The sequence below is a fragment of the Tympanuchus pallidicinctus genome, unplaced genomic scaffold (assembly GCF_026119805.1).
Source record: "Tympanuchus pallidicinctus isolate F22 unplaced genomic scaffold, pur_lepc_1.0 scaffold55, whole genome shotgun sequence".
Taxonomy (NCBI): Eukaryota; Metazoa; Chordata; class Aves; order Galliformes; family Phasianidae; genus Tympanuchus; species Tympanuchus pallidicinctus.
This window is the reverse complement of record NW_026294775.1, coordinates 106,474-134,124: the sequence shown is the minus strand read 5'-3', so window position 1 is coordinate 134,124 and position 27,651 is coordinate 106,474. Positions and strand designations below refer to the sequence as shown.

At 41.6% G+C, this 27,651-nt stretch overlaps 1 protein-coding gene across 1 annotated transcript; it reads left to right on the top strand.

Moving 5' to 3' along the window:
- Nucleotides 1–13: 13 nt before the first annotated feature.
- On the top strand, nt 14–25,157 carry YBX3 (Y-box binding protein 3). The gene is made up of 9 exons (XM_052705337.1): nt 14–318; nt 4,080–4,143; nt 6,036–6,069; nt 10,890–10,979; nt 11,287–11,409; nt 17,032–17,126; nt 23,116–23,287; nt 23,849–23,949; nt 24,630–25,157. The coding sequence occupies exons 1-8, from the start codon at nt 81–83 to the stop codon at nt 23,912–23,914; spliced, it is 882 nt and encodes a 293-aa protein (XP_052561297.1). The 5' UTR covers nt 14–80; the 3' UTR covers nt 23,915–23,949; nt 24,630–25,157.
- The last annotated feature ends 2,494 nt before the right edge of the window (nt 25,158–27,651 follow it).

The window sequence follows — 27,651 nt, the reverse complement described above, 5'->3', positions numbered from 1 at the left end:
CATTTTAGGGGCAGTAAGACCCAGCGCGGGCCCGAGGAACAGCTGCTCAGCGCCGCGCACCCGTCCTGCTGCCAACCAGTATGAGCGAGGCGGCGGAGACCAGCACCGCTAGCGGCACGGCGCCCGCCGCAGCTGCCCCCGCGCCACCGCCGCCCCCTGCTGCCGCCCCTCCGGACGTCAAGCCCAAGAGCCCCGTCAGCGGCGCCGCGCCGGGAGCATCGGGCGGCGAGGTGGCACCCGCCGCGTCCGGCTCCGCGGCCGCTACTGCCGCTACCGCCGCTACCGCCGCCGCAGGGGAGACGGAGAAGAAAGTGCTCGGTGGGTGCTGGGCGGGTAGGGCGGTATCGCGTGGCGGCTTCGCGCTCGCCTCGCTGCGGGAGGAGGGTTGATGGCAGCGCACGCTGTGCTCCGGGCCGGGCGGAGCCGCCGCCCGCTTGCGAACGCCCTGCTCCTCCCCCCGTTCCTCGCTGCCGTGAGTCAGGCTGCGCGCGGGGTGGCGGCGGCGTCGTGGGGAGCCGCCGGAGGAGCGGGGCCCGGCTCGCACGCAACTCGGCGCGAAGTTGGGCGGCGCCGCCGCCGGTCGTGCGCGGAGCTGGGGCGCGGCTTCGCGCTCTGATTCTACGAGGCCCCGTGCCGCGGAGAGTCGGGCGGGGGCTGCGTGGGCAGCGAGGAAAGCGAGCGCAGCCATGATGGCGAGCGGCGGGCGGCAGGGCAGGCTTGCCGGCACCTGCTGCGTGCCCGTTCGCGCTGTAGGGAGAAGCCACGGTTGTGCGGGCTGAGCGTCCCGGCCCCGCCCGGAGCGGTACGGGAGGGCGCGGGGCTGCGAGCCTACTGCCGGAATCGGCTGCTGGCAGAACGCGTGGATGACCGTGAGCCCGGATCTCTGAAGTCTTGGCAGAACTTCTTTACTCTTAAAGGACAGCAACTGCTTCAATAATGTCTCTTGGATATATATATTTTTTAAATTATTTCTTTCACAATAGCAAAAGCGAAGTGCCGAATTGCTGTCTCAGTACTCAAGCCGTGTACGTGCATAGCGTGGTTCTTTCTTTTTTTTTCTGTTTGAACTGTAGCTAAACAGGACCAACCTGTTGAAATGGTCTGGGTATAAGTCTGCGTTGGAATTGTTCTAGTGGAAGCAGGCTGCTGTTCATTACCTATTTATCTTGCCTATAATCTACTATTAATAACCACTTAACTTTAAGAGGCTAGCAAGACAAAAATAAGGCTTACTTCTAATACCTGAGCTTCAGTGAGGAAAGACAGCATCTTCTCTCTAGAAGGTTTGAAATCTTAGTGCAATAGATAAAGGAGCAGGTAGAGACCTCAATGGAACTGCCATGGCAAGGAGCCTAGCAAAGTAAACTGGTAGTATGTTTTTGGTAATGTTTTCATGCAGATCAAGCCCCTGCTTCCAACCTTTCCCCCCCCCCGCCATTTCCTGGAGGGGGCAAAGAAGGAGTGAAGGCTCAAGTGCTTTTCCTGGTCTAGTAGGAAGAATAAGCCCCATGATGATGCTTCTGCAAATGGGCCTTAATGTTAGGCAAGCTTTTTTCCTCAGACATGAGGAAATGATGCAATTAAAAATGGACTCGAAAGTACATAGTAGTCTAGTAATAGGTCTTATGGTACAGTGCAATTAAATCTCCTCTTAAAAAGATATCACATTGGAAGCAAGGTTTGAGGCTTCCCCAGTGTTTGACTTTGAGGTATAAGGACAAATCAGCTTTCATGTGCTTTTCGTTGCTGAATTAAGAAAAACAAGGCTATTTAAATGTGGATAGGAGTGATTGATCATTTCCCTGATATGTGCACAGCATTTCATAGGAAATATGTGAGCTTTTGCTTGCCAGTGGGATAAGACTCATCATGTTAACTGCTTTCTTTGAATTGTCAGTAAGACTGGTTATGGCTTCCTTTGGGCTTGTTCCTTCTACCTGCCTGATCTCTCCACTATGACAACTCAGGCTTAACAACAGCTGTGCTGTGGTCACATGGAGATCAAGCATAATACTGACGTCTAATGTTCTTACCCTCTTGGTGATGCTTAAGGGGACATTGTTACACTAATACAGGTGGGGAATACTACTTCCACAGTATACCATCTTAGGAATGTACTGGAGGTTTCCTGCAATCTGTGACAGCTTGTGCAAAAAGAAGAGTGCTGTTCTACCTAGCTCTGAAGCTGTGTGCGCATTTATCAGTGGCCATGTACAATGAGTTTTGACTACCTTTCCTTCCGCTAGTTTTCTGGCTCCTCTGAGAGTTTTCATAAGATTGTCAGGCTTCTCATCCTCTTCCTGATCCGATTGAATAGGCCAACATATTCATGGCTATTTTGAGAGAAGAGAAAAAAATAAGGCAATCAGTGGTATTAGCCTATTATTGTCTTCTCCCCCATTTTCCCCTGTTAACTTGCACAGCGCAGTGAACTCTTGCCTATGTTCTGTACCTTCATAATATAGTAAGTATCTGGACCTAGATATGACCTGATGAAGCTAAACCTAGAAGCACTGCTGTAAGAGTGATAACTGTTGTCCTTCAGTCAATGCTGAGTGGCAAAATTTGGGGGCTTTTCTCCTCTTGAAAACAAGGGGAAAGCTGGGAATGGATGCTGTACTAGATACAGCCTTGTTTTCTCTAGTAACTGTCACAGTCTTCCATGATTTCACTTTTTCTGAGTATAAACATTTGCTCCTAAAATATGAACGCTTACCAAAACCTTCACTGAAGTGCAGTGATAAAGCACTGTTACTATTTCCAGTAGACCTCAACAACAGTGTAACAGTGGACTGCTACCAGCAAACATTTCTGTTGTAGCTGTGTAGCTGGAGGATGAGGTCACTTTTTGTCTGTCAGGAAGGTGTGCACATATATCAATGTCAAGGCTGTGTAGGACCAGAGGTCTGTTTAGCCATGCAGTTGCCCTGTGAATATTTAGGGAAGAATACAGAAGAAGGTAATTGTTTCCAGGATGTTTTCTTTTTGCCTCGAGCAGGCTGACTAAGGCTTCTGAACTGGAGATTATCCAGAAAACACTTTTCCCCTTTAATTCTTATTTTTTCCTGATTTTTTTTTTTCTTTTAGAAAGTTGGCATTTGTCTGACTAGATCCTTTACAGGTGTCTACTGTTCAAATTACGCAGTGTGACTGTTTGACATACTGCAACTGTGTAGCAGTGCAGTGTATTAAATAACATTTATAGGTCTCCAAATTCTCGCTTTCCTGCAGGTTTGGAAAGGGAAAATCTTGTAGTCCCCACCCAGTTGCTGACAAAAAAGGAGAGGTTGAACTACCTCCATCACAACTGAGTCCCTCCCACACACTACCTACATGTTGGTGGAACAAGTTCCACCAGATCCTTTAAGACACTACAGTCTGATTTCTACATGAGATGTGAGTTTAGTGTAGTGAGACAAGAAGTTGTCTTCTTTCTAGAAGCTTCAGCGTGGTCCATTTAAAGCTGATACTTTGTGGAAGAGCTCTGGAGTAAGGAATATGAACAGAAAACAAATGTTGGGCTTTTGTTTGGAGTGGGGTTTACAATGCAAGAGAGAGCTCATACGTAAAAATAAACATGTGCTGCCCTTCTCACATGAGATTGTTGGATGATATTTGGCATACTGCTTCTTCAGCCAGTTCAGGTTTCCAAGGAAGCAAAAAAGAGGGATGTTTGAGTAAAAGAGCACTTCTAAACAGTTTCTTTCTGCTAGATGTGAAACATACAGCTACTAAGCTAAAGAGAACTGATGGCTGGCGGTCATCAGAGGTTTAAATGTTCATTTCTTCTTTATGGAATAAGAAATAAAATAGAGGAGGAAAATAGATGGCCAACTCTGAAAATAGAGGGTGGACTTGACTGTAGATGGTGGAAGCTACCATGCAGCAAGTGAAAGCAATATTTCCTACTACTGCATTAGTATAAACTGAAATGGAGGTGAAGGTACATCTTTGGCATTAAGGAAGGAGACCAGGTCTGGTCTGAGAAATCACATGCAGCTATAAAAGCATTTCTGTGACACTTTTGTATTATTATTATTATTATTATAATTATTATTTGAACTACTTTTTTTTTCCAGCAACAAAAGTTCTTGGCACGGTCAAGTGGTTCAATGTCAGAAATGGATATGGCTTTATCAACAGGTATGTTTAAATTGATAGTCGTGCATATACTGCAGAAGGACTCATGGTATGGATAATATACCTTGTGTTAGTCATTCGAGCAGTGACCCAAGGAGCTGACTACAAGCTTGTGCACTTAGTGGTCAGGCATTCAGTAAACTTGGATTTTCTCTGAGGTGAATCTTTGCTCAGTGGTATGTGTGGGATGAAAATATAGTGTTAAATTCAGTATAAATTTGATCACTAATTGCTTCTCGTGTTTACTCATGCTACAGTTCTAATGAGCTGTATTATCTTTTGTGACTGTGTGGCTTTTTTTTTCCTTTTTAAGATGTGAGGAAGGAAGATGAGAAGGAATACCTCTGGCTAAGAATCTAGTGTGTTAAGATATTACAAAATAATACTCTGAAAGAGTGATCAGGCACTGGAATGGGCTGCCAGGGATGCGGTGGAGTCACCAACCCTGGAGGTGTTTAAGGAACATTTGGACATTGTGATGAGGGACATGGTTTAGGGAGAACTGTTGGTGATAGGTAGATATTTGGACTGGGTGATCTTGTGGGTCTTTTCCAACCTTGGTGATTCTATGATATTAGTCAAAATAATTATGTCTGATATTTTTTTCAATATTATGTAACTGAGAGTATTTTAGGCCTGGGTTTGGGGATCTTTCGTTTTTTCCTCTCTAAACACAAATGAACGTTTAAGTGGCACCAGTAATGGCTAGCTATAAGAGGTGTTTGTCATGCCTCCAACTTCAGATGCAGTGACAGCAGGGAACTCTGACTTCTAAGCCTGGAATATCTGTTAAGGGGCTTAAATGTATGATTTATGAGAAATGTTTCCTGCATAGTGAACGCTTAGTAGACTCATAGAACTGCTTGGAAAGGACCTTAAAGATGTTGAAGTTCCAACCCCTTGCTATGGGCAGGATTACTATCCAGTAGGTCATGTGTTTTACAAGATACATATTGTCCTGCAAGTCCCTGAATTGTTATGCAGATTTGGGTTAGTTGAACACTAGAATGGGATAGAAGAGTCCTGTTCCGTGGATCTGAAGCTCACTTTATTATAGCCCTATATCTGGAACTACTATCTGGTGCAGTGTAAAGTAGAAGGAAAAGCTTGAATTGAGAAATACTTTCCTCAGTCAGGTCTTTCAGAGCACTTTGAAGGGGGAGCTTTCTGCTGGATATAGTATAATAACTGTCTCACAAAGCTGAAATTACTTATTCTAAGCACAGGAAAGTTAGAATGATATGGTCTTCGCAAAGTCTTTGTGAAGGATACTTGCTCCTTCTGCAGGGATTTAAGTGAACAGACTAGACTGTAGAATCTAGGTTGTTTCTATTGTGTGAGGACACAGAACTGACACATCTTCAGGTGTTGCATGTGGGAGCCTGAACTGGCTGGTGTAGTCTAGACAACCATTTGAGTTGTTTTCTGGTTCTCCCTCCAGTGGATGCTCTTAGCACCTTGTGCAGGGTTGCTTTAAGATTCACTGAAAGGAGAGCTGTTAACAGCTGTGGCCAGTCCTGTTGGTAGTGTTGCTTGACCTCTGGGATAACAGATCAGGTTGCAGGCACTGTGGAGGTTCTGGGAGGTGGGATAGTGGAGTAGTGAAAGGCAAGTAGCCCAGTCATTACTTATTCAGTGTTTTGTTTCAACACAAAACGCTTCCCTATGAATTATAGGGCACCTTCCTCCTGTTCCCTCATTGTCCTTACTGCTATTAAAGGTAGGATCCTCAAAAAATCAGACCAGCATCTTGACAGCATAGCCTAACACAGAATGTGTGGAATCCAGGCGATGTTTGATGGGCTGGGGGAAGGGAGGCCTTACTTGTGAAGTCAGAGATCTCTATTTAAGTCTGTTAGTCTGAACTCTTATTACTTTTTCATTTCTTTTCGCAGAAATGATACCAAAGAAGATGTGTTTGTTCATCAGGTAAGAGTGTGGTATTTGTAGTTAGAGATAAGCATTGTCATGGCCTACAATCTTTTTCTAGTGTAACTTCTAGAGCAGCTGGGTCGCTGGGGTCAGCTTACCTTGGCAGCTGCTTAGAATATTTACTTCAAATATCTCAAGTTGGCCTGCATGTGTTTCAGGGAGGAATACAAGGATATGTTTCTTCCTCTTTCAAAGTCATATTTGAAAGAGTAGATACTGCAAACCTTCACTCTGTCTTGTGTCTGCCTTAATTTGAACATTAGAGTTCCACCCACACCCAGCGGAGATGATGACTCTGTTTACCTGTCCTTCCCCCATTTTCCTCTACTTCATCACTTTCCTCCTGTGTCTTGTTTCTTCCCACCATCTTAATCTGTGGGTCTGTTCTGTCTGCCCTCCCTGGTATTGGAGAGAAAGTGATCTGGCCTGGCTTTTGACCAGGTTGGGTTGCCATCAGCTGTTGCTGCATGAGGCAGCTGTTCTTGAGAAGAAGGGGTGGAAGGCGGTGTGCTGAGTGCGCCCAAGGAGGGAGAGGCTGCCAATCAGCCCGCCATTGGCTAACCTATGAACTGTCAGTGGGCTGTTCTAAGTTTATATCATGAGTCTTGGATCGCAGACAACTTGTGGGAAGGCAGAGGATGCTGCTTGCATTCTGGTGCTAACTGATTGGCTGGTTTAGATCTGCTTTTGCATCGCCCGAAGCTTTAGCAACAAGTGAAATATTGCACTTGGAACTTGTCTCATATGGAAGATCTGCTGTCTATGTGATTGTTAAAATCATGAGAGTCCTCAGTAGCTCCATGGAAATATAGCTGGTGAAATTACCCTCAGAGTTGGTCACTGATAGAAGAGGGTATGTGCGTGTGTAATTAAAATTGCTGCTGAATGTCAAGTTAGTCATGAAGCCACAAACTAGACATCATAACTGTTTCTCTGAGTCAGGGGGTTTAGACTCATTATCCCTAAAATGGATGAAACTGAGTAAGGCTAGTGCCTGGAACAAGTGAAGGTAGTGTCAGTCCATGTTCTCAGTATGTGTTCCTAATTCAGTTAGTAGAATAGTAGTGAGAGCTCTCAATGCATATATGAATTTCTCAAGAGGTCTTAATTCATAAACAAAACTGTTAACAGTCACCCTCCTGTAATGACCATGTGTTTTGTACACACTGATTCATATGTGTATCTTTTTCTAGATACACTGCCACTGTGCTGATACACAAGTTCTTGTAACAAAATATATTTTGCATAGGCAACATTGTAAAACTGCCTTGAAAACAAGGTATCCCTGAGATCTGTGTGAGGATATCCAGCTATCCTTCTGATGGCAAAAACTACTTGGAGCATCATTTTCTGTGGGAAGACTGCCTGTGAGGGTGTCAGAACAATGAAGGCTAGCAGCAAGCTACTCTCTGTGCTGTTATATCTGTAGAGATGATTATTTAACTCTTTGTAAACTGATGGTGGAACTTTGCTGGTTTTTTTTTTTTTTTTTTTTTTTTTTTTTTCCACCACAGAAGATGAGATGTTCTAGATGCGAACACTAAAGCAAAACTGGCTTGATGTTTTAGAAATACCACATATATCCAATGTGAGCTTGCATGCTAACTTGCCTCTGGGCTCTGCATGACAGAGTATGTTATCCCAGATACAGCCTGCCTCAGCTGCAGTCAGATATTCTGAAGCTTCTCTGTTTTGAGTTGTTTTACTACACAGAAGCAGAAAGTGAGGGTATAAAGGGGTGGTGTGTCTTCTTTCTCCTCCCGTAATGTGCTGGAAGGAGATCCTTGTTCCTGGGGCCTTGTGGCCACTGCTCAGTGCTGGACAGCCCTTCTTGGGTGGGGGAGCCAGATCTGTTGGGCTGTGAAGAAGGAGAATGAGTCCTCTGCAAACGTCCTGCTGGGAGCTCCCTGTCTTTGGTGGTTAGTGCATATGCAGCTCCTCCTCCACTTCCCCTGCACCCAGCTTGGGATGGGCTGGATTATACAGCTAATCCTTTAAGAATAAGGTTGACCTAATTGAACAGAGACCACCCCCCTCCACTGCCCATGTGTACACACACACACACAGGAGGAAACAGCCTGGTCTCATGATCAGGATAGGGGGTTAATTCTCAGTGTATGGCTATTGGATGCTATCTATAAACTGAGCACAGATTAAAATGCTTTTCGCTTTAGGACATGCATGGCTTGCTTTGAGTTAACCCTTTGTCTTGCGGAGGACCCAAACAGTAGTATGGTGAAGGGAGAGTCTTACTTAGCTTTGTCTTGCTTGCATCTTTGTGCAGTTGGCTCATGTGGGGTGCTGTCTTGGTGGAGTGTGTTGGGGTGTCTTGCAGTTTAACCCTATTAAAAGTATGCACAGCCAGAGAAGTTAAAGTTAATGAGAGAGTTGGAATCAAGAGGCAGTGAAGATGAAGCTAGTGCAGCAGATGAGATGAATGGCTTTCTTTTTCTTGTCTGAACTGATCTGTGTTCCTCTTACATTACAGTGCTTATAGTGCAGCCTAATACAGATGTATCAGTAACTGGTGTGGCAGATCGTGGCTTTCACTGTGACAGTGCTGGATGTAAACATGATGTGATATCTTGTGTGGGAAGAACTTTTCTAAACAGAGGACTGAACTAACTGAAGTCTGTCATAGCCTTCTGTTCATCAGTGTCCCTTTAGAAAAGATCTCAGTTTATTGTTCAGTGCTGTCTTTGTTAATACAGAACATCTGTCCCTTGAATCAAAGGCCCTAAGCCTGCAGGTGATGAACAGCAGCAGGAAGAACAGCATTCTCTCCTCTCTGGGTATATTGAGTAAAAGTCTTTCCATCAAGCTTAAAGTTCAGGCCTCTTATTTCTTCAGTGTTTACCTACTGCTGATGTAGCAGTAGGAAAGTCATATGGTTTCTACTCTGAATTTTAGGATGTACTCAGAATTATTCCTGGTTGCCTTCAGAAAACAACTCAGTCTACCAAGTAGTAGCTTCTATCTTCTGTCCAGTTGCAATTCTAAATCTTGAAATCTCTGTACATAGGTCTGGAATAGTAGTTATGAAGTCCTGTTGAATTTATCTTCCATTACTTTTCTTGAAAGTTTGAGTAGCTTTACTTATCTTAATTATGCCTTTTGTTGAAAAGGGGTCTTTCTAGTTCTCTTCCCCCTTTGCAAGAAAGAGGACTTGAAAATGCAACTTGACATGTCATGCGGAGCACAAGTCTGCTGAGGTCATGCCAATTATTTCAATACAAGTGAAATAATTAAACCTTTAATCTACTGTAAGATAACAATTTTTAGTATTAGTATGTTTTTTTTTGTTTTTTTTTTTTTTTGAAAAGCTAGCAATTCCAGGTGGTTTTAGTAATGGGCTGTTACTAATATGTTAGCAAGAAAGCAAATTGTCTGTACTGGACAGTGGGAGTCTGCCTGTTGTGGTGTTTCCCAAAAGAATGTACTTGAGCAGTTCATTCTGTTCCTATATCAGAAAAGTTCTTGGTTTGTTTATTGCTTTGGTATCAATACTGTCTATGCTCTCACGTTCTTCAGGGACACTGTGGGGTGCAGAGAATAACTGTCTAGATGTGCAGCTGCAGTGCTACAAGGACATCCAGGCCTATTGCCTTAAAGGAAGGGGGGTGGTTTTTCATCAACAAATAGAAGTGTCTTTTCTAAACTGGTCAAGCTGGACTTTAAGCTGACTAGAATTTTTCATTTGGTACTTCAATAGACTAAAATATTTCTCACTGTTGATAGAATGACTATAGTTGCCATGCACTGGCAACAACTTGGCTGTTCTTCATTTGGCCTGTTTTTTCTAAACTGCTTATGACTCTTTCTGTTTTTGCCTTGTATCTGGTTTTTAAGTGGGATTTGTGTACTTCTAAGTACTAGATCTGTACCTACCTCATTTATGCTAACAAGACACCTGTATCAGGGAACTTAAATTACATTGGTCTTTAATTGAAGAGTACTTCAGTAAAAAATAAATTACTGGCTCAGTATATTGACATCTTCACTGTATGTGTTGTTTAGTGTTCTTCAGTCTCTTTAAGTTTGTAAGCCCTTACTTAATGAGCTGACAGTAGCCTTGCCTTGCTTTGCCTTGCTTAATGCATTTTAGGAATCCTAGAAGCATGCCTCTAACTGGAAAGCACCCTAGAATGATTTTCAGCCTATCAACAGTGGATGCCCAAGTGTTTCTGTGAGTTTAGAGATTGAGGGTAATACCAAGTGGGTCTAAACAATGACATTAATAGCATTTTTGTGTTTGTCTGCAAGGGATGTCTGAGATAATCTGTTCTGGTACTGTTTCACTGTGTTAAGTAGGGACTCGCTTAACTTTCTGGGGTCTCCCTTACAGTGCTTAGGTAAAATGCTTATTTCTATTATTTCAGAGTTACAGTAATTCTTTAGTTACCATGGATTGCCAAAATATCTTCTTGTTGATGTCACCTCCTCCAAAATGCTCTTGATTTTTAAGCTCTTTGTAGTGCTCAGTGTGTCTCCTAATGACTGCTGCAGTTGCTATCTTGGTAGAGCATGCAGGAAATAGAGAATTCATGCAGAATGGTCCTGATATGCTGTAGGCTTGAGAGAAGGCATCTTGGGGCAACAGCTATTTTGTAAGCTTATGAGTATTGAAGGGGTAAATTTTGACTCAGTAAGGAGGTTCTGTGAAAAGAGAGATCTATGTATCTTATTTATTCTGGTATGGTGGCTAATTATCTGGTATGTGGTTTTGAGACTGTAGCAGAAAGACTACTCTTTCCTCATCCATGAGGCTTTGAAGGAATGAAATGAACTAATGTATCTTTCTGTATCTTTATTTAAAGACTGCTATAAAGAAGAACAACCCACGGAAGTATCTGCGCAGTGTTGGTGATGGAGAGACTGTAGAATTTGATGTGGTTGAGGGAGAGAAGGTGAGATTACTGTGGCAAAGAGGTGTGATCCAACAGAGTTCTTAGTGTTACTTCTCAGAAGAATACAAGTTTTGCTGTATATCTAGTCTTTTTAATGTATTAATCCCTGTGGTGGGTGACACATTCTCACTCCATAACACCAGGATTATGAATAACAGGCCTGCTTTTGCACTACCTGTGAGGAAGGAATCTGGATAGCTAGGAAATGTTATATGCATAACATGTTCATGTTTTATCTTCCTTCCCCTTCTTGCTGTACCTGGCTCTTTTCTTCCATACACATGGCTTACATTTTTTTAACTTCCAGGGTGCAGAAGCAGCTAATGTCACTGGGCCAGATGGAGTTCCTGTAGAAGGCAGCCGCTATGCTGCAGACCGACGCCGCTATCGACGTGGCTATTTTGGCAGACGCCGCGGGCCACCTCGAAGTGTAAGTGTAATTTTTATTTTATTTTATTTTTTTTTTTCAACAATGGTCATCCTACCTCCATAGTAATTCTAATTTTCTCAAGAGAGGGAGCTACAGGTTTGACTCAAGTTAATTAAATTGTGAGTGTTCCTCAGTAATATTCTAGCTTTTTCCAGCATGTCACTGATGTTGTTGGTGATAGCTCTGCTGGGTGTCTGGTAGGCTCTTTCTTTTCATCCCATTCCAGAACTGTCTTAAGTATCTTTTTGGGTGTTAGGATATCTGCTTGTGGAGAAATAAGATACCTAGGCAGTTAACCATGCCCTTTACATGAAGCAATAGGAGGAAGTATTTGTACTGACCTAAGTAAGCAGTGTAATAATCACTTGTGAAGGTTGAGTAGAGAAAATTTTTTCTTCAAAAGCTCATTGCTTTTGTATGGCACAGTAGTAGTTTAACAAACTAGTTGCTACTCTCACTTAGCATCCCTTAATAGAACTCTGTCTGAAGCAGTGCAGTATAAAAATGCATTTTTCTTTAAACTGACTATCTAAACATGTTATAAACAGTTGTGCATAGGTTTGGAAAGCTTTCCTTCAAGATTTTGCAGAGGGGAGGTCTCACTAAGTGATAGGTGGCTGTAGTTCTGACAGTTACCACTATCTGTTTTGTGCTTTTGCTGCATTGGTGCCTGGAGTAATCCAGTGACTTGAACGTAGTGCAGACTTGACAATTTTTTTTTTTCCTAACAGTTGAGTCTGATCATCATTTACAGGAATGTGGTGTTCTAGTATGAAAGTCTTGCTTCATCCAAGCAACATAACTCTCTTCATCTTGTTCTGCAGTTGCCAGTGTGGAAGCATCCTTCTTTATACCCTAGCTGTTGATGCTTGTCTGTTGAAGTATTTTCTTTCAATGCTGTTAGATACCACCAAACTTTAAATATGTGAAAGGTGTTCTTTGAATGAAGCCCTGTAGACTGCTAGAAGTTGGTGATAGCAACTGATACTTTATTACTGAGTGTGTCTTTGTTGTGATAGTTTGCAGCTTACCCTTTCATTCCACACAGCAGAGAGCTAAGAGTTGATGAGCTAACAAACTAGAAATGAGGAATATACTAGATATGTTCTAGTATCAATTCTGTTTCCTTTTGCTCTGCTGAAATTAAAATCTCATTCTACTGTCTAGTGAATGCTTTAGTTATAGTATTTAATTGTCTGGGACCTGCTTCACGTTTCAAATGAGCAAGCATATGAGGGTTTTAACACCCCTCTGCACTGCTGAGTACGTAAAGCAGCTCTTTTCCTTTTGCCTGAAGAATGATTGTGTGAGGCTTATCTCAGGCATGGGGAACATTCATTCTGTAGGTTCTTGTGCTGAGCCATGTTTTCTTAGATATCTGATGGAAACTCATTAAGATTAAACTCTGACTGGCATGTGACAGTATAACACACTTAAATTCCAATACTTGAAGGTATATGGAGCGAGACTGGGAGCAAAATTGTGGTTCCATATTGTTTTCCTTACACTTGCTTATATCTAAATCCTCAGACTGGTACCCAAAACACAGCAGACCTCAATGGTTATGTGTCTGGGGCCTGGAAATCTTGAGAGAGAGACCTCTTATATGAAAAAATTAATATTTTAATATATTTAAAACTAGAAGCATACTGGTCTTCCTCAGCAGTTGATGATTCTGGAAGAATTGTAGCCTTCAAAACGTGCGGATGATCACTGCTCATGAAGTTTTTTTGTCTTCCTCTTCAGTTTAAGATTCCTCTGAGTGTTCAGCCTGCCCAACAATGCATTGTTCCTTTAGAGTTGGTCATCTGTGAGCTTAAGAGTAGATTCTGTTCTGCTGTCAGATGTTGGAGTTCTTACAGTACCATCCCTTAATATGCCTGCCTTTAGCAGATAACCAAGTGAACTCCATGATTGCTGTAACTTTTCAAATACAATAGTGGCCAGTTCCTTGAATGCTCTTAAATGCATGCTGCCTAATCACAAACTTGGATGTATGTGATTTGCTTGAGTGATACCTCACTGTGAGAGATGACTCAGTCAAGAGTTCTGAGAAAGAAGTGGGCAGTTATGCGTACTAAACTTTGTGTATATTCCTTTGGGCAATTCTTGCATTCTCAGCTAGTGAGGACTGACCAGTTCTGCTGGGTGCTGAGTTCAGGCAGCTAATTGACAAATCAAAGCCCTACTCTGGTAAGATCTTTTTAAGGACTGCAAGGGGCTCTCTGTAGGGACTGTCTCTGAATTGTCCTAGTGTAGGTCAGTGAAACCACTCTTAACTTACCCAAATCTTGTCATGCTTTGTTTGCTTGGTTTTGATCAATTGCTTGTAGACTGAATCATCAGAAGCAATTAGCATTTATTTTTGGAAATTTCTTGCATCAATTAACATACTCTTCATTTGGCAGTTTGCAGTAGAACTGCAGTTCTACTGTATTTCAAAAGAAGCTTCTCTTTAATGACACTTTCTTACCTTCTCTTCTGATTTGCAGAGGGGTAGAAAAGTTAGCAATGTCTGAGCTGTAAGGAACCATTCACAGAGAATAAAGGTGGTGCCTCTCTGAGTCCTGTAAGATAGTTAGATGGAAATAACACCACTTTTGAGACTTAAATTTAAGTTACTGATAGTACACTCAGCCTTCTGTGTCTAAAGAGCACCTCAAGGAATAGACTCCATTGTATCTAGGCCTGTTGTTCTTCTGATGTACTGGGCTACAGAGGTGAAAGGTTTTTCCGCAACTGAGCTGCTATGTTGCTGATACTGCCTACAAAAGGGGGGAAGAAAGAGTTGGGGGGGGGGGGGGGGGGGGGGGAGGAAAAATCAATACAGTAGTTTATGGATTGTAATAACACTCAGCTTTAACATACTGAGGTGACTTCCAGCCTTCTAGAGCTTCTAACTGCTGTCACTTAACAACTCCAGTCCAACCTTCTAGTCTAGCAAGACTGATTTCTCCTTGTTTAACTCCATGAGCATTGGGAAGTATGCTAGATGCTATCTTCTGTTAGCCATTCTAGCTCGAATGTCTGTACTCTAGACATAACTTACTTGACCTAGTTTTGAATATACTATATGGATTTTTTTTTGAGGGTAAAGAGAATCTTCAGCAACCTGAGACTTTTCACCAGCTTTAATGGACATTTTGAACTGTTTGGGGAGTTCTGTGGAAAGCAGTACTTTTTTTTTGTATTGTAATCTTCAGTTTCTTTCTCTGAAGACAAGAGGCTGCAATCTTCCACAAACTGTGGTAGTGTAGACATGACATGGAGGTGTAATCAGAGTACTATTACAGGCAATGGATCATGAAATAACCTTGAATTGATATCTTCTTTTAAGTACTGCGTGCATTACTAACGAAGTTCTATGCATGGATCAGGTAAAATCTCTTGGGAAACATTTTAAAGGTTGACACTGTTTCCTGTAGAGAGAATGTGAAAACATGAGCACTGCTGTATGAAAGTTAGAGAGTGATCTGAAGAAATATAAAAACGAATGAATGAAATTGAAGAGACAGGTGAAAAAACTCCTTGTGGTTACAGTTATGCTTAAAAACATTCTGTTCAGGGGAGGGATTAAAACTCAGTGTCTTCATGAGATAATACAGCATGCTTACCTATTTTGGTAGCCTTCAGAGACAAAAATGTGAGTGAAGCTGACCAGTTCTTTACATCCATCTTTTAGGATGACCTAGTGTATTATTAAAAGGTAGGATGTAGAGTTGGAAGGTTTTAGTGGAGAATGTTAAGTGTATCATGTAGTAGATCACGTATATGTTGCAAGTTTGGTGCTTTTAATAGTACCAATGAAATTCTTGCAGTAAAAAAATGCTACTTATTGTCAGTATAATAAAGCAATCTTAAAGCTTAGGTTCTGTTTTCTGGTTAAACTGTATTTAGTGATTTCTGGCAGCATAGCAACTTTATTCAGGAAGCATGCTTTACTTCAAACTGGCAGATCTGAGAAATTACTAGATATACGAATGTGCTAACTGAACTTTTGTGATACTGTAAAGGATGCAGGAAATAGCTGATATTTCTGGGCTAAGTAATTCATGTTTTCAACTAACTACTTAAAACAAGCCCACATAAAATATTCACATATCAACATCCGATTCAAAATGAACAGGGAAAGTGTCTGTATTGTTTTTCAGTAAAAGCTTTATCAAGGTTTCTTGTCACTAAATGAGCTGGAGACTGTTCTTTATCTGAGATTTCAATGCAGCATTCTGTGGGGAGGAATGCATTTGGGCTGTGCTATTAAAGACATTGGAATTCAATACTGTCTTTAAAGAGCAGTGAATTTAATACTAATTGTCCAGTGCTATAAGAGAGCTTTGGTTGATGAAGTCATGACTTTGCACTCTTCCTTACCGTTGAGTTGGCTGATGCTTTGTTAACCTCTGGTCCCTTAGTCAAGACCTTCTAGGCTTTTGTGTTTTCATATGTTTGACACTGCAGCACTAGAATTTGAATTGTTTGGTCAGAAATCCTGGAGAAGGGAAACTGTGATTGTGCTGAAACTTACCCAGAATCACAGTACAAGGGAAATAGTAATATATTTGCTTTGATTTTACTACTTTTGCTTTCAGATAGTGCTTTTTCTTTGGTCTCCCATGTCTGTGCTTTCCCAGACTGAATAGCCACCTCCTTCCTTTATGGAAAGGAAATGCCAAGACTTCAGAACTGTTATTAGCACACATGCTTCACTATGCAAGGCAGACATTGACCTCTTCTCTCATATTTTAACTGTCAAGTTGCATAGAACAGAGAGTCTTAATATAAACAGTGCCAGAGTGGTAATGCAAACACTATAATGCTTAGAAATGTGTTTTCTTCAAATAATTAAGTGGCTACAGAATGCATTGGGAATAAATAGCTTTTGTTACATGCTGAATCAGATGCAGAAAGCATTCTGTTTCCAAGTCTATTTTTGAATCCTTTATTTTGGAGCAAAGAATAGTAAAACTAGAACTGTAAGGCATGGTAACCTTGTATGCCAGTAGTGTCTTATCTTTTGGAAAAAGAGAATGCTGTAATACAACTCTATCAATTTTTCAGCTAAAGAGAGAGTCTCTCAAAGGCTGATTTTGAGTGAATGTATGAACTGAGTATTTGACATGATGCAGTAATTTTCTGTCTTTGAACTCAGTGTGTTTTCTTTTTGGAAAGAGGATTTTACTTAATAAAGTCAGAGTAGTGTCTAGCAGTATTTGGCATGACAACTTTCAGTCTTCTAAATTCAGAAGTGTCCAGGTCAACTGCTGCTTTTCCATTGCATAGTTTACCTTTTTTGAAATTCAGTGTCATGTCTTGAAACCTATTTTTGTATGTACTGGGGAAATATGACAGGTTCTTTACCTTTCTCTTGAGGCAGGGAGGATGCACTAATAGGTGGCTTTCTCCCTCACTATGAGGAACATGAGCAGCATAGCTAGCTCTCGTTCTGCCCCTGATCTTTTCTTTGCCAAAATAAAAGCTTTGGCTTAGTATGTTGGGGTTTCTGTACAGGCTTACTGTTATCTGAGCTCATGTTCAAGTCTCTGGGCTATACAGTCAGTATACTGCCTGAAGTAAGGCTATCTGTCCCTGATTTTTGTTTTGTTTGCTTTATTTTGGCTTTAGGGTGTTGAGGGAGAAATCAAGGATGGGGTTACGGAAGGAGGACAAATTCATCAGCAAGTCCAAAGGAATCCTACTTATCGTCCCCGCTATCGCAGGTTTGTGCTGTTTTCTTTGCTTGTCATTGCAAATCAATGTAGTCTATAAAAGCTTGCAGAGTGAAAAGCTGAATTCCCAGACATTTGAGTACATGTAAGTGGTAGAGAGAATTGGAAGCATTTAAATTACCAGGAGGAATGTGTAACTTTTAGGAATAAGGAAATAGTTGTAGAATTTGCTTGATCTAATCGTGTGTTACTTACTACCAGGAGCAGATCAAGAAAGGGCAAAGTTATTTGTATCCTGTACCAACTCATTTCAATATGTTGCTCAGCTGTGAGAAGTTCCATGTCTTTCCAGCTCGAATTCTTGTAGTACTTCAGGCAAGCAACTTATCTAGATCCTGCTTGACATGGGGCAGGTTGTCCAGTGTCTGCAGGATCAAGATGTGCTTTGTAAAGCTATCTGTGGACTGCAGTCAGTAGTCTAGCACTATGTTGCTTGTGTACCCAGGATTGAGATGGTTGTATCACTCAAGCATAGGTGTAAGCAGTAATGCTGTTTGTATGCACAAAAGAGCCTGTCTCTTCAGGAGAAAAATGAAGTCATGTTCTGTCCCCTACCAAACATCAGATACACAGTAGGATTTCAGTATTGCAATTGCAAGTGCCCAAGGGCTGAGGCTCGGAGGTGGAAGGGAGAGATTTTAAAATCATAAAATAGTTTGGATTGGAAGGCACCTTTAAAGGTCATCTAGTTCTAACATCCTTAATAGGAACTTCCTACTAGGTCAGGTTGCTCAAAGTCCCAATCTGGTGTTCTTGAACACTTTCAGGGGTGGGGCTTTCACAACCTCCTTAGACAACTTGTTCCAGTGCCATCCACATAGTAAAAAAAATAATTTTACTTAAATCTAATCTTCATCTACTCTCTTTGATTTTTAAAACCATTATTCTTTGTCCTATCACTGCATGCCCTAGTAAAAAGTGTGTCTTCAGCTTTTCTGAAAGCTACCCTTTAGATTCTGAAAGCTTAATATCAGGTATCCCTGGAGCCTTTTCTTCTCCAAGCTTGACAATCCCTACTCTCTCAACTCCAGCCCTTCTTCACAGGAAGGGTGCTCCAGCACTGTTAATATTCATAGTCCACATCTGGACTTGTTCCAGAGCATCCATGGTGTTGTGCTCAGGTCCCAGGGAGGAGCCCAGTACTCCAGGTGGGGTCTTGCAAGAGCAGAGTGGGAAAATCACTTCCCTTAATCTGATGACCGTGCTTCTTTTGATTTAACCCTCAATGCAGTTAGCTTTCTAGGCTGCAAACATGCTGCCACCTTATGTTTATCTTTTCATCCATTAACACCCTGTATAACTAACAAATATACAGGTATCTACAGATTGTATAGCTAGAAAGATTATCATGGTGGAAAGGGATAGTCAGAAATAAAATGCTCACCTGTGTCCTGGGCTTACAGAAAAACTCTAAAGGGAGTAATCTCCAGAAAGAGATCTTTCCTCAGTGGCAGTCAGCCCTTAAATGGGGTCTAGGAGAGGTGGAGCCAGGCTCCACTTGTGCTCACACAGATGAATTGCCTTCACCTGTGCTCCTGCAGCTGATTCAGTGCTTGCCTCAGGTGATCAATCAGAGGTTCATGCTGTGATTCAACAGTTCTCATACACACCCCCAAGTCCTTGGCTGGTCTGCTGTCAATGTACTTATCATCTAGTTGGTATTCATGTTTGGGATTGCCCCAACCAGTGTGTAAGACTTCTTACATGGCCTTGTTGAACTTTGTGAGGTTCTCACCTTGAAAATCTGTTAGCATTTCTCTGGAAGGCAATTCTTCCCTCTAGTGTCAGCTACACCACATACCTTGGTGTCATCTGCCAACTTACTGAGGGTGTACTCTTTGTCCATGCCACTGACAAAGATGTGAGTAGTCCTGATATCAGTCACTGAGGAATGCCCTTGTTGCTGATCTCCACCTTGACATCAAGCTACTGACCACAACTGTTTGAGTGTGTCTGCAATTTATTATTATTGTTATTTTTTTTTAATCCACTGAGTGATCCATGTCTCTGATTTGAAGAAGGCAGGCTGAGGGAGCTGGGCTTCATCACTCTGGAGAAGAGAAGGCTCAGGGGAGACCTTATTGCAGCCTTCCAGTATTTGAAGGGAGATGAAAAAGGAGAGAAACTGACTTTTTTTTTTTTTTTACACTGATAAACAGTGATAGGGCAAGGAGGAATGCTTTTAAACTAAAGGAGGGGAGATTTAGATAAGATGTCCAGGGGGAGCCTTTCACAGAGAGGGTAGTGAGGTAGTGGAACAAGCTGTTGAGACAGGTTGTGGGTGTCCCATACATGGAGGTGTTCAAGGCCAGGTTGGTTGGAAACCCTGCTTTTGTGGCAGGGGGATTTTAACTAGATGATCTTTGGCTTGAGTTGGAAGGGACTTCATTCTGTGAATTACAATGGATAGTTTCTTAGTAACTTCATCTGCTAGTGTTCCCTTGGGATCCTTAAATGCATCTTACCAGGTCTTGTGGACTTCTGCAACTTCAGGTTGCTTAGATGGTCTCAAACTTGATCTCTTCCTACAGTGGGTGGTTCTTCCAGTCTCTTTGTTTTCTGGAGTTGGGCAGTGTGAATAGAGCATTTTCCAGTGAAGATTAACGAGGGGAAAAAAATAATAATCAGGGAGTACCTCAGCCTTCTCCTACTATTTTCTTACAAAGAGGGCCCACTTTTTCCCTAGTTTCCTTTTATCACTGACATACTTAAAAGCCTTTCTTGTTGTTCTTAATGTCCCTGATCAGATTCCGTTCTTTCAAGGCTTTTGCTTTTCTAATCTGATCCCCTGGCTGTGCAGACAATGATTATGTTCCTCCCAGGTTAGTTCCATCCTTGTTTCTGATCTCCATGTATTTCCTTTTTGTATTTAGGTTTGTCTGGGAGCTTCTTGTGTTTTTTGCCTGACTTCTTTTTAGTTGCCTTGCACTTGAGCTTGTAGGAGGTGATTATTGAATATTAATCAACTTTTCTGGGCCTCTCTTCTTTCCAGGGCTCTATCCCCTAGTTCTCTACCAGGCAAGTTCCTGAAATCTGTTCTCCTGAGCGATAGTGAGTTTACTGTGTGCCCTCCTTGTTGCCGTAATCATTTTGGGCTTTACCATTTTGTTGTCATTACAGCCAATTATGGAATCATCAGAGTTTGAAAAGACTTCCAGGATCATCCACTCCAATCATCCACCTATCACCAGTATTTCCTACTAAACCATATCCCTCAGTACAACTTCTAGACACTTCTTCAACACCTCCAAGGATGGTGACTCTCACCTCTGTGGGCAGCCTGTCTCAGCACCTGATCAATCCCTTGGAGTAGTAGTATTTCCTGATGTCTAACCTGAATCTCCTTTGTCACAACTTGAGGCTGTTCCCCCTAGTCTTACTGCAGTGCTGCCCTTGAGTTTCATGTATCTCACCAGGCCTTCCCTGTTGGTGAGAACAGGATCCGATGTAGCACCTGTCCTCTGACTCCTCTGTTGCTTTGAAAGAAGCCAGGATCAGTGCATTCTAAACCTGGATGGCTTATGTCTTGTTGTGCTGTCCTTCCAACAGATACTGGAATAGTCAGAGTCTCCCATGAAGATCAGGGCTTCTTGAACATGAGTGCTTGTTCTCCGTACTTCATGTTTGCATAGAGGCATTTAATTTGGGCCTTTAAACAAACTGGCTTACTGCCTGGTGTGGCTAAAATTCATTTGTGCTCATCAAGTGTTCTTCCTTTGACCTGTGGTCCTGTTGTCTCCCAGGCTTTCAGAATTGTGAGTGGTGTGGGAAGATTAGATGAAGTTTCATTATTTCATTTCTATTTTATTCTGACATAGGAATAAGCTGTGAGGAGGCATCAAATGAAGGAAGTGAGAGACATGTTGAAAAACGTTATGTTTGAAGCATACAGTTAGAACTTCTTGGTGCAGGATGCTGGGAAAATACAAGCTTGTGTAAGCTTAAGTGGTGTGGGTCACATAGCGAGAAGAGAACGCTATTGCAATATTACTACATAGGCAGACTGTATCTAGCTGAGGAAATCTCCAGAGTGGAAAACAATTGGACATTAGGGGACTAAAGAGAAATAGGCTTCTTTATCCTTGCTTTTCCCTGGGGATCTATGGAACTGGGTTAAAGGGGTCCTTGAAGACCCAGTAGGACTTTAAATTTAAAAAAAAAAAAAAAAAAAAAAAAAAAACAAAAAACCTAAAAGCTATTTGGATTTTACAAGAACACAATACTTTCCAGTGCGATAAGCAGTTAACTTGCTGAGTCACCTGTTAGTCATCCTGTAAATTGGCTAGTATAGGATTTCTATATTTCTGTCCTTAATTTTCTATTACTAATTCTGACATGACCACTCCAGTTTCAGTCCTCCATGCTGAAGGAATGATTCCATAATTGAGTGACTCAATATAGTTAAAAATATTAGCATGTGAAATATCCATCCTCTGACTGATATGCATTTTGAGCTGTTGCCCAATTTCTTTAAACTTCTTGTTAGTAGTAAAGCTCATAAGTCACAAAAAATCAGATCATTTCCTTTTGGAGGATGTGACAAATGTGATGCCTTATGGAGACTACTCTTAAGGAGCAGAATTGCATTAGTCTGCCATACAACATACCTTACTTGGTCTTCCTCATCTGGTCCTTTTTTTTTTTTTATGTAGCTTATTGAGATCAGGTTCCAGCTTTGGATTTGGATAGATGAACTATGAAATGGGTACAATTCTACTTCTTTGTTGCATGCTTACTCAGAAGCAGGTAGGAAGGAGCAAAAGAATAATGCAAAAGAAAGAAGGAGTTGAACTTCATAGGAATAACGGGGTGGTCCTTGATTGCAATGACAAGTTCCATGCGGAGTTAAACTTAACACTCTTGTGCATGCTGAGTCTACAACTATAAGCCTTCCTTCTCCCCTCTGAGGTTTTCTAGCACTTAACAGAGTCATCCTCAACACAAACATTATCTGGGACTGCAGGAATGTGGATAATACTGACACTGTAGCAATCTGATATGTATAAACTACTGCTGAAAGTCCTCATTAGCATTGGGCTACCTCCTGTAAGAAGTAGCTTAATATGTACATTCCAATGTCAGTGAATTATGTTTCTGTTTAGGTTAACAGTACATGTAAGTACAAGCAATACCTAAATCTAGTGATACTAGTGTTTCTGTTAGTTTTTTTTTTTCCTTGAGAAATCTGAATAGCCTTTTGAAACTGGGTAACTGTGGATTAATTAAGCCACCTAATGGGAACAAGATAGTAGGCAGTGACTTCTAGCCATATTCTGACACTATTGTGGACAGAATACAGTAAGTAATCTTTGTTCCTGAAGTACCCAAGAAAGTATTGCATTTCCAGTGGAGAGCTGAAGGTCACTTACTTGAGATGCATACTTTGTGGTCAGAGAGGCAACACTGCATTGGTTTGGTTACTTGTGAAATATTCCTGGATATTCAAACTTGTCAAGAGTAAGTGTAATTTCCCGGGAACTGTGGCATTCAGTTATAAGGCTGGGCGGCTGTGTAACTAGTGCAACCTGACTGGCTTAATTGGTCACTGGCTTGTTTGTTGTTGTTTTTCTTTTTTAATTCTCTTAGCCAACAGTTCAGAGAACAGTTCATCAATATGGGGAGCCATGGGGAGCTGAGGCACTCCAGGTTGCCGAATGGATAAGGCATTGGTGGTTCAGTGGTACGATTCTCTGAGCAGACTGAGCAGAGTGGGGCTGACCTACCTTTTTATTGCAGAGCAGGCAGCAGGACATGCTGTTGTAATTCCAACAGTGAAAACACTCAGGCTGCATGTCTATCTCAATGAACTAGGATTTCCCTTGAACTGTATGACAGCGGAACTCCAAAGGAATTGTTTGCTTGCATTCTAAACTATGAAAGGTGGTAGTTGGCTAGTGAGGATTTTGCTGGGCTGAAATTAAGTTAGTTTAACAGTCTCAGGCTACTTTTGTACTTATATGCACTTTCCTGCCTCTTCAAGAGGGCCCCTGCGTCCACGCCCTGCCCCGGTCACCGGAGAGGCTGAGAACAAAGAGAACCAGCATGAGGCCAGCGCTGTGAGTCAGCAGCCACTTCGCCGTGGGTACAGGCGCCCATACAACTACCGGCGTCGGCCTCGTCCGCCCAACACACCAGCTCAGGATGGGAAAGAGGTAAGCATGCTCGTGGCAGAGGCTGAGTTCTGATGGGATGAGTGTGAAGAGGATTGGGCAGGGGGGTTTGATAAGTCTGTCGGTACGTTACAGAAAACTGATGGCAAGTTGGTGGTAAGGGTAGCTGGCTTAATTGCCAGCTTCTTAGGGACTTGTTTGAGCAGCTTACCTTAAATGAAGCCAGCAGTGGGATAGGAATTGCTTCATAGCTTTCAATTGGAGTCAGACTGTAATAAATACCTCTGAAATAGAAAGAAACGCCTTATCTTCCAGCTCTGTTTCCAACTATGTTTCTGAAACTATCCATTTCTAGGACAGGAGATGGATTTGAAAGTTCCAGATCAATTTTTTGAACTGCACAAACTAGATTTAGGTTAACCGTTAGTAATTAGACTTCACCTTAGTGAGGAGAAGACTTTATTATTCTATCCTATCCATTCAAGGTGGTTTTCTCCATGTCAGAGCTGACTAATTTTTTTTTTTAAAAAAAAACCCTGCTATTGGACAGTGAAGGGACTCAGTTTTACCTATAACAAAAACGTTATTGTCTTTGTGTCTCAGACAAAGGTGGCTGAAACACCTGCTGAAAATCCTGCTCCAGTGACTGAGCAGAGTGGTGCTGAGTAATGTCAGGTTCTGCAGGCACCTCTACTATCCCTCAGGTAAGGAATATAGCTAGTATCTTTTTTTGAGTGAAATGAGATTTCTAGAACTCCTGGCATGTTGTCACATATCTGTATTTCTGGCTAGATACTTGTAGTAACTTCTGAAAGCCTTTTATAGGTGAGTCAAGGAATTTCTTCCTCTGCATCTGTCTGTGTCTGTCACAAAGTAAAGTTTGCTTTATCTATATAGGTAACTCTAATCTTTGAAAGGGTAGGTAACAGCAGGACAAGGGGAAATGGTTTTCAGTTGAAGGAGGGAAGACTTAGGTTGGATATCATGGGGATGCTCTTTACTATGAGAGTGGTGAGGTGCTGGAACAGGCTGCCCAGAGAGGTGGTGGATGCCCCATTCCTAGAGGTGTTTAAGGCTAGACTGGAGGAGGCCCTGGGCAGCCTGGTCTAGTATTACTATGTGGTGGAGGGGGGTTGAAGATTCATGATCCTTGAGGTCCCTTCCAACCCTGGCCATTCTGTGATTCTGTGTGTGTGTGTGTGTGTGTATATGTACTTCATGAATACCATCTGTTGATGAGTTGGTGCTTTAGGAAGATGTGGTACTCAATTTATAAATAAGATATGCTGGTCATGCTTATCTTGCCATTAATAAGAATAGAATATTCTCTGCACTAAAAAAGCAAAACTTTAAACTGCTTTTTTAACTTGACTTTTTTCAACAGGTGTCCTAAAATATAACTCAGAAATAACACCAAAGAAACATTCAAGCAATAAATAAGCAACAGTGATGAAAGCAAAGATTCAAAACATCAGAACTAAAAGCAGGAGGAAAAAAAAAAAAAAAATACCAGCAGCTGAGATCCAGGGAACGCCTGCAAGACAGATGCATAAAGAGTGAGATTTGGAAAGAGCAACCTCCCCAGTTTCAAGAGCAACTGTGGGTTTTTTCTTGTTTAGAATTTCAATGTTTCACTAGTGTTGAATTTTTTCAGTTTTTCTTTTGGTATCAAACTGAAAAGGGGAAAATACCCAATGAAAGAACTGAAATAGAAATCAAATGCTTTTCTTTATTGGATGCTGGTGCTAGACCTCCCAGGTGTGTTGAGTATTTTTTTTTTTCTGTGCCAGTCCTGTTCACTTCAGGACATGGGGAGGAGAAATTTCAGCTTTCCTTGGTAAGATCTATTTGAAACTGTGCAGCATGGGTGACGTTCCTTGCAAATAAAAGTGATTTCAACTACCAAAACCAATCCATTGAAGTGTTTGTTTACCTTTAAAATCATTCATGCTCTAATCTTGCTGCTTCAGTATTTACATGTGAAAATGAGCTGCATCTCTTAATATGCAGTGATATGTCTTGTCTAAAACACTGCTGGATAATACATGTGCAAGGACTTGACTGGGTTAGTTATGGCTACTATAAAACAAGAACAGCTTCTGCAAGCTAATTAGAGCTATAACACTACACTACCCTCTCTGCATTTCTGATTTTAGGTTTTTTTGTTACTATATTGCAGCGCAGTTGTTTGTAATATCCAGAGTGGATTAGTGGGATATTTTTCCTTTCTGGTTTGCAAGGTTTTTGTTATTGAAGCAGTGGAATCCAAGCCTATAGGTTTCTCTCTGCCCAGACTTAGGCTGCTACCTCATTCTAGCAAATAAAGTTCCAAATAATGGCAGTACATTTCATTAGCCTCTACAGTTTTCCTTACCTGAAAACAATGAAATTTTTCCACCTGCTCCATTTTGTGTTAGTATAATTCTTTGGTTATTAATATGTGTGAGGCTTTTTTTTTTGTGTGTGTGTGTCCATCCCCAAACCTGGGCTGTCTTGCATGTTATCACACTACTGCCAGCTGCTGAGTATGGGTGTGTTCCTTCAGCTATCTTGTTGCATGCTTCATTCTCTGGCCTGGTATTTCTCACGTTCTTGCTTTTACAGTTGATGTTATCCTGACCTTGAATAATGTATTTGTTTCCTTAAAACGCCTAATTCTGCTCCTAGTGATACAACGCTTATCCAGCCTCTAGTGAATTTTGCTTCAGGTAAATCCCCTTTGGTATGGAGCAACACTGTATACATTTAAGACTAAACAAATGGAGAGATTTGTGGCAGGTGACTCCTACTACTGTCCCCCCCCAACCCCAGTTTCTCTATTCTAATAATTAAAAATCATATGAGATTCTGTGGGGTCTTACATTCCCATGTTACTCCTCAGGAAATGGGGAGTGGGGAAAGGAAGGGAGTCTTGAGTAGTGAATAATAAGGGCTGGGAGCAAATTGCTTTGGAGCCTTACTCCCTTTCTCTTCACCTGGTGTGAGGGAGGGATAAGGGAAGGCATGATGCATGGATTGCCCTGCCCCTAGCTTACAGTATTAAATGTTTCTTGGCTTACTTTTATGATCAGTGAGTTAAGAACTCTGAATAAACAGTGAAGTGAAAACGACAGACTTGGTTCAGGAATAAAAGTGCTTTTGCTTCCTTCGAGCATGCGCAGTGATGCACTCATTCACTGTAGAGTAAGCTCATATTGCAGCACTGATCACTTCCATGCCTGCTTTCAGAAGTGCTAGGTAGGGACTACTGTGAGATACGTTCTGTGCTGAAACCACTGTGCTACAGAGAAGAGAAGGAAACAGTGATCCTCATGGATCTTTTCTGGGAGAAAAAGAATATGGCTGTTCTGACAGATTAAAAACTTGACAAAAGCACACATACCTCTCAAAAATCCTTTAGTAGTACTAAATCCACTTCAGGCATATGGGTGCAGGGCTGTCTTGGTTCATTATAATCTTAATAGACATTCTTAGATGCTGTAGTAATGCTTTGATATTTACTGTACATGGAGGCATTACTTTTGGAGCAGCCTTATTTCATTCTATTGGCCCATGATGTCAGAAGCAGGTGTTGGTGTGGCAGCAGAGACTGAGCCTTCCTGCCAATATTCTTTTACAGTTTGTTACTGTGCGACACACGGCAGCTGAAGGGCAGTCAGACAAAATGGCATCTAAAATGGAAGGTGCTTATGAAGCAAAGGTAGGTCACGGAATTCCTCCTTGGGGGGAAAAAAAGTGGCACCCGCTGGCATTCACTGATGCTTGCTAAACCTTTATGGAGACCAAACACTGAATGTTAGGACAGTTTGTGTGTTTCAGCAGTGGCAACAGCAACATAAAAGACAAGCACATTCTGGATAGCCATACACAGCACATATAGAATTGCAGTCAGATATTCAACTCAAAAATTTGATCGTATCTCTTTACTAGGCTTATATCAGGCTTATCTCAACATTAAAAAAAATATATCCCTTGCCTTACAGTTATGTCCTGTTCGTGTCATTATTTTTGGTGGTACGTACATAAAGGCATAGGAAGTATAAAATAAGATCAAGTCTCTGATGAGCACCTTGAGAATTGTGACCACTTCCATTGAAACAGACATTGATGCCTTGTTTTCACAAAAACAAGGTCAAATGTCCAACTAGTTTTGCTTTTGTTCTCCTTATTTAATGTTTTAATAAGTAAATATATAAGAGAATATATAAATAAGTTTTATTATATATGTATATAGGCTATATTTTTAATATGATGCTTAAGAAGATTTCTCTTCATTCAGCAAGGCCCAAGCATGGTCTAATCATTTTACAGTGAATCATTTGTTGCTGCAAAGCTTGCCATAAAGGCTGAGAAAACCAGTTCTATGTGCATGCTTATTTCATGCAAGGACATGTGCTTCAGACTCC

Excerpts from the sequence above, each read along its gene's own strand:
- YBX3 (XM_052705337.1), top strand. The coding sequence starts at position 81 with ATGAGCGAGGCGGCGGAGACCAGCACCGCTAGCGGCACGGCGCCCGCC. Across the intron at positions 10,980-11,286 it reads ATGTGGTTGAGGGAGAGAAG|GGTGCAGAAGCAGCTAATGT; the intron begins GTGAGATTACTG and ends TTTAACTTCCAG. Across the intron at positions 23,288-23,848 it reads CAGCTCAGGATGGGAAAGAG|ACAAAGGTGGCTGAAACACC; the intron begins GTAAGCATGCTC and ends TTTGTGTCTCAG.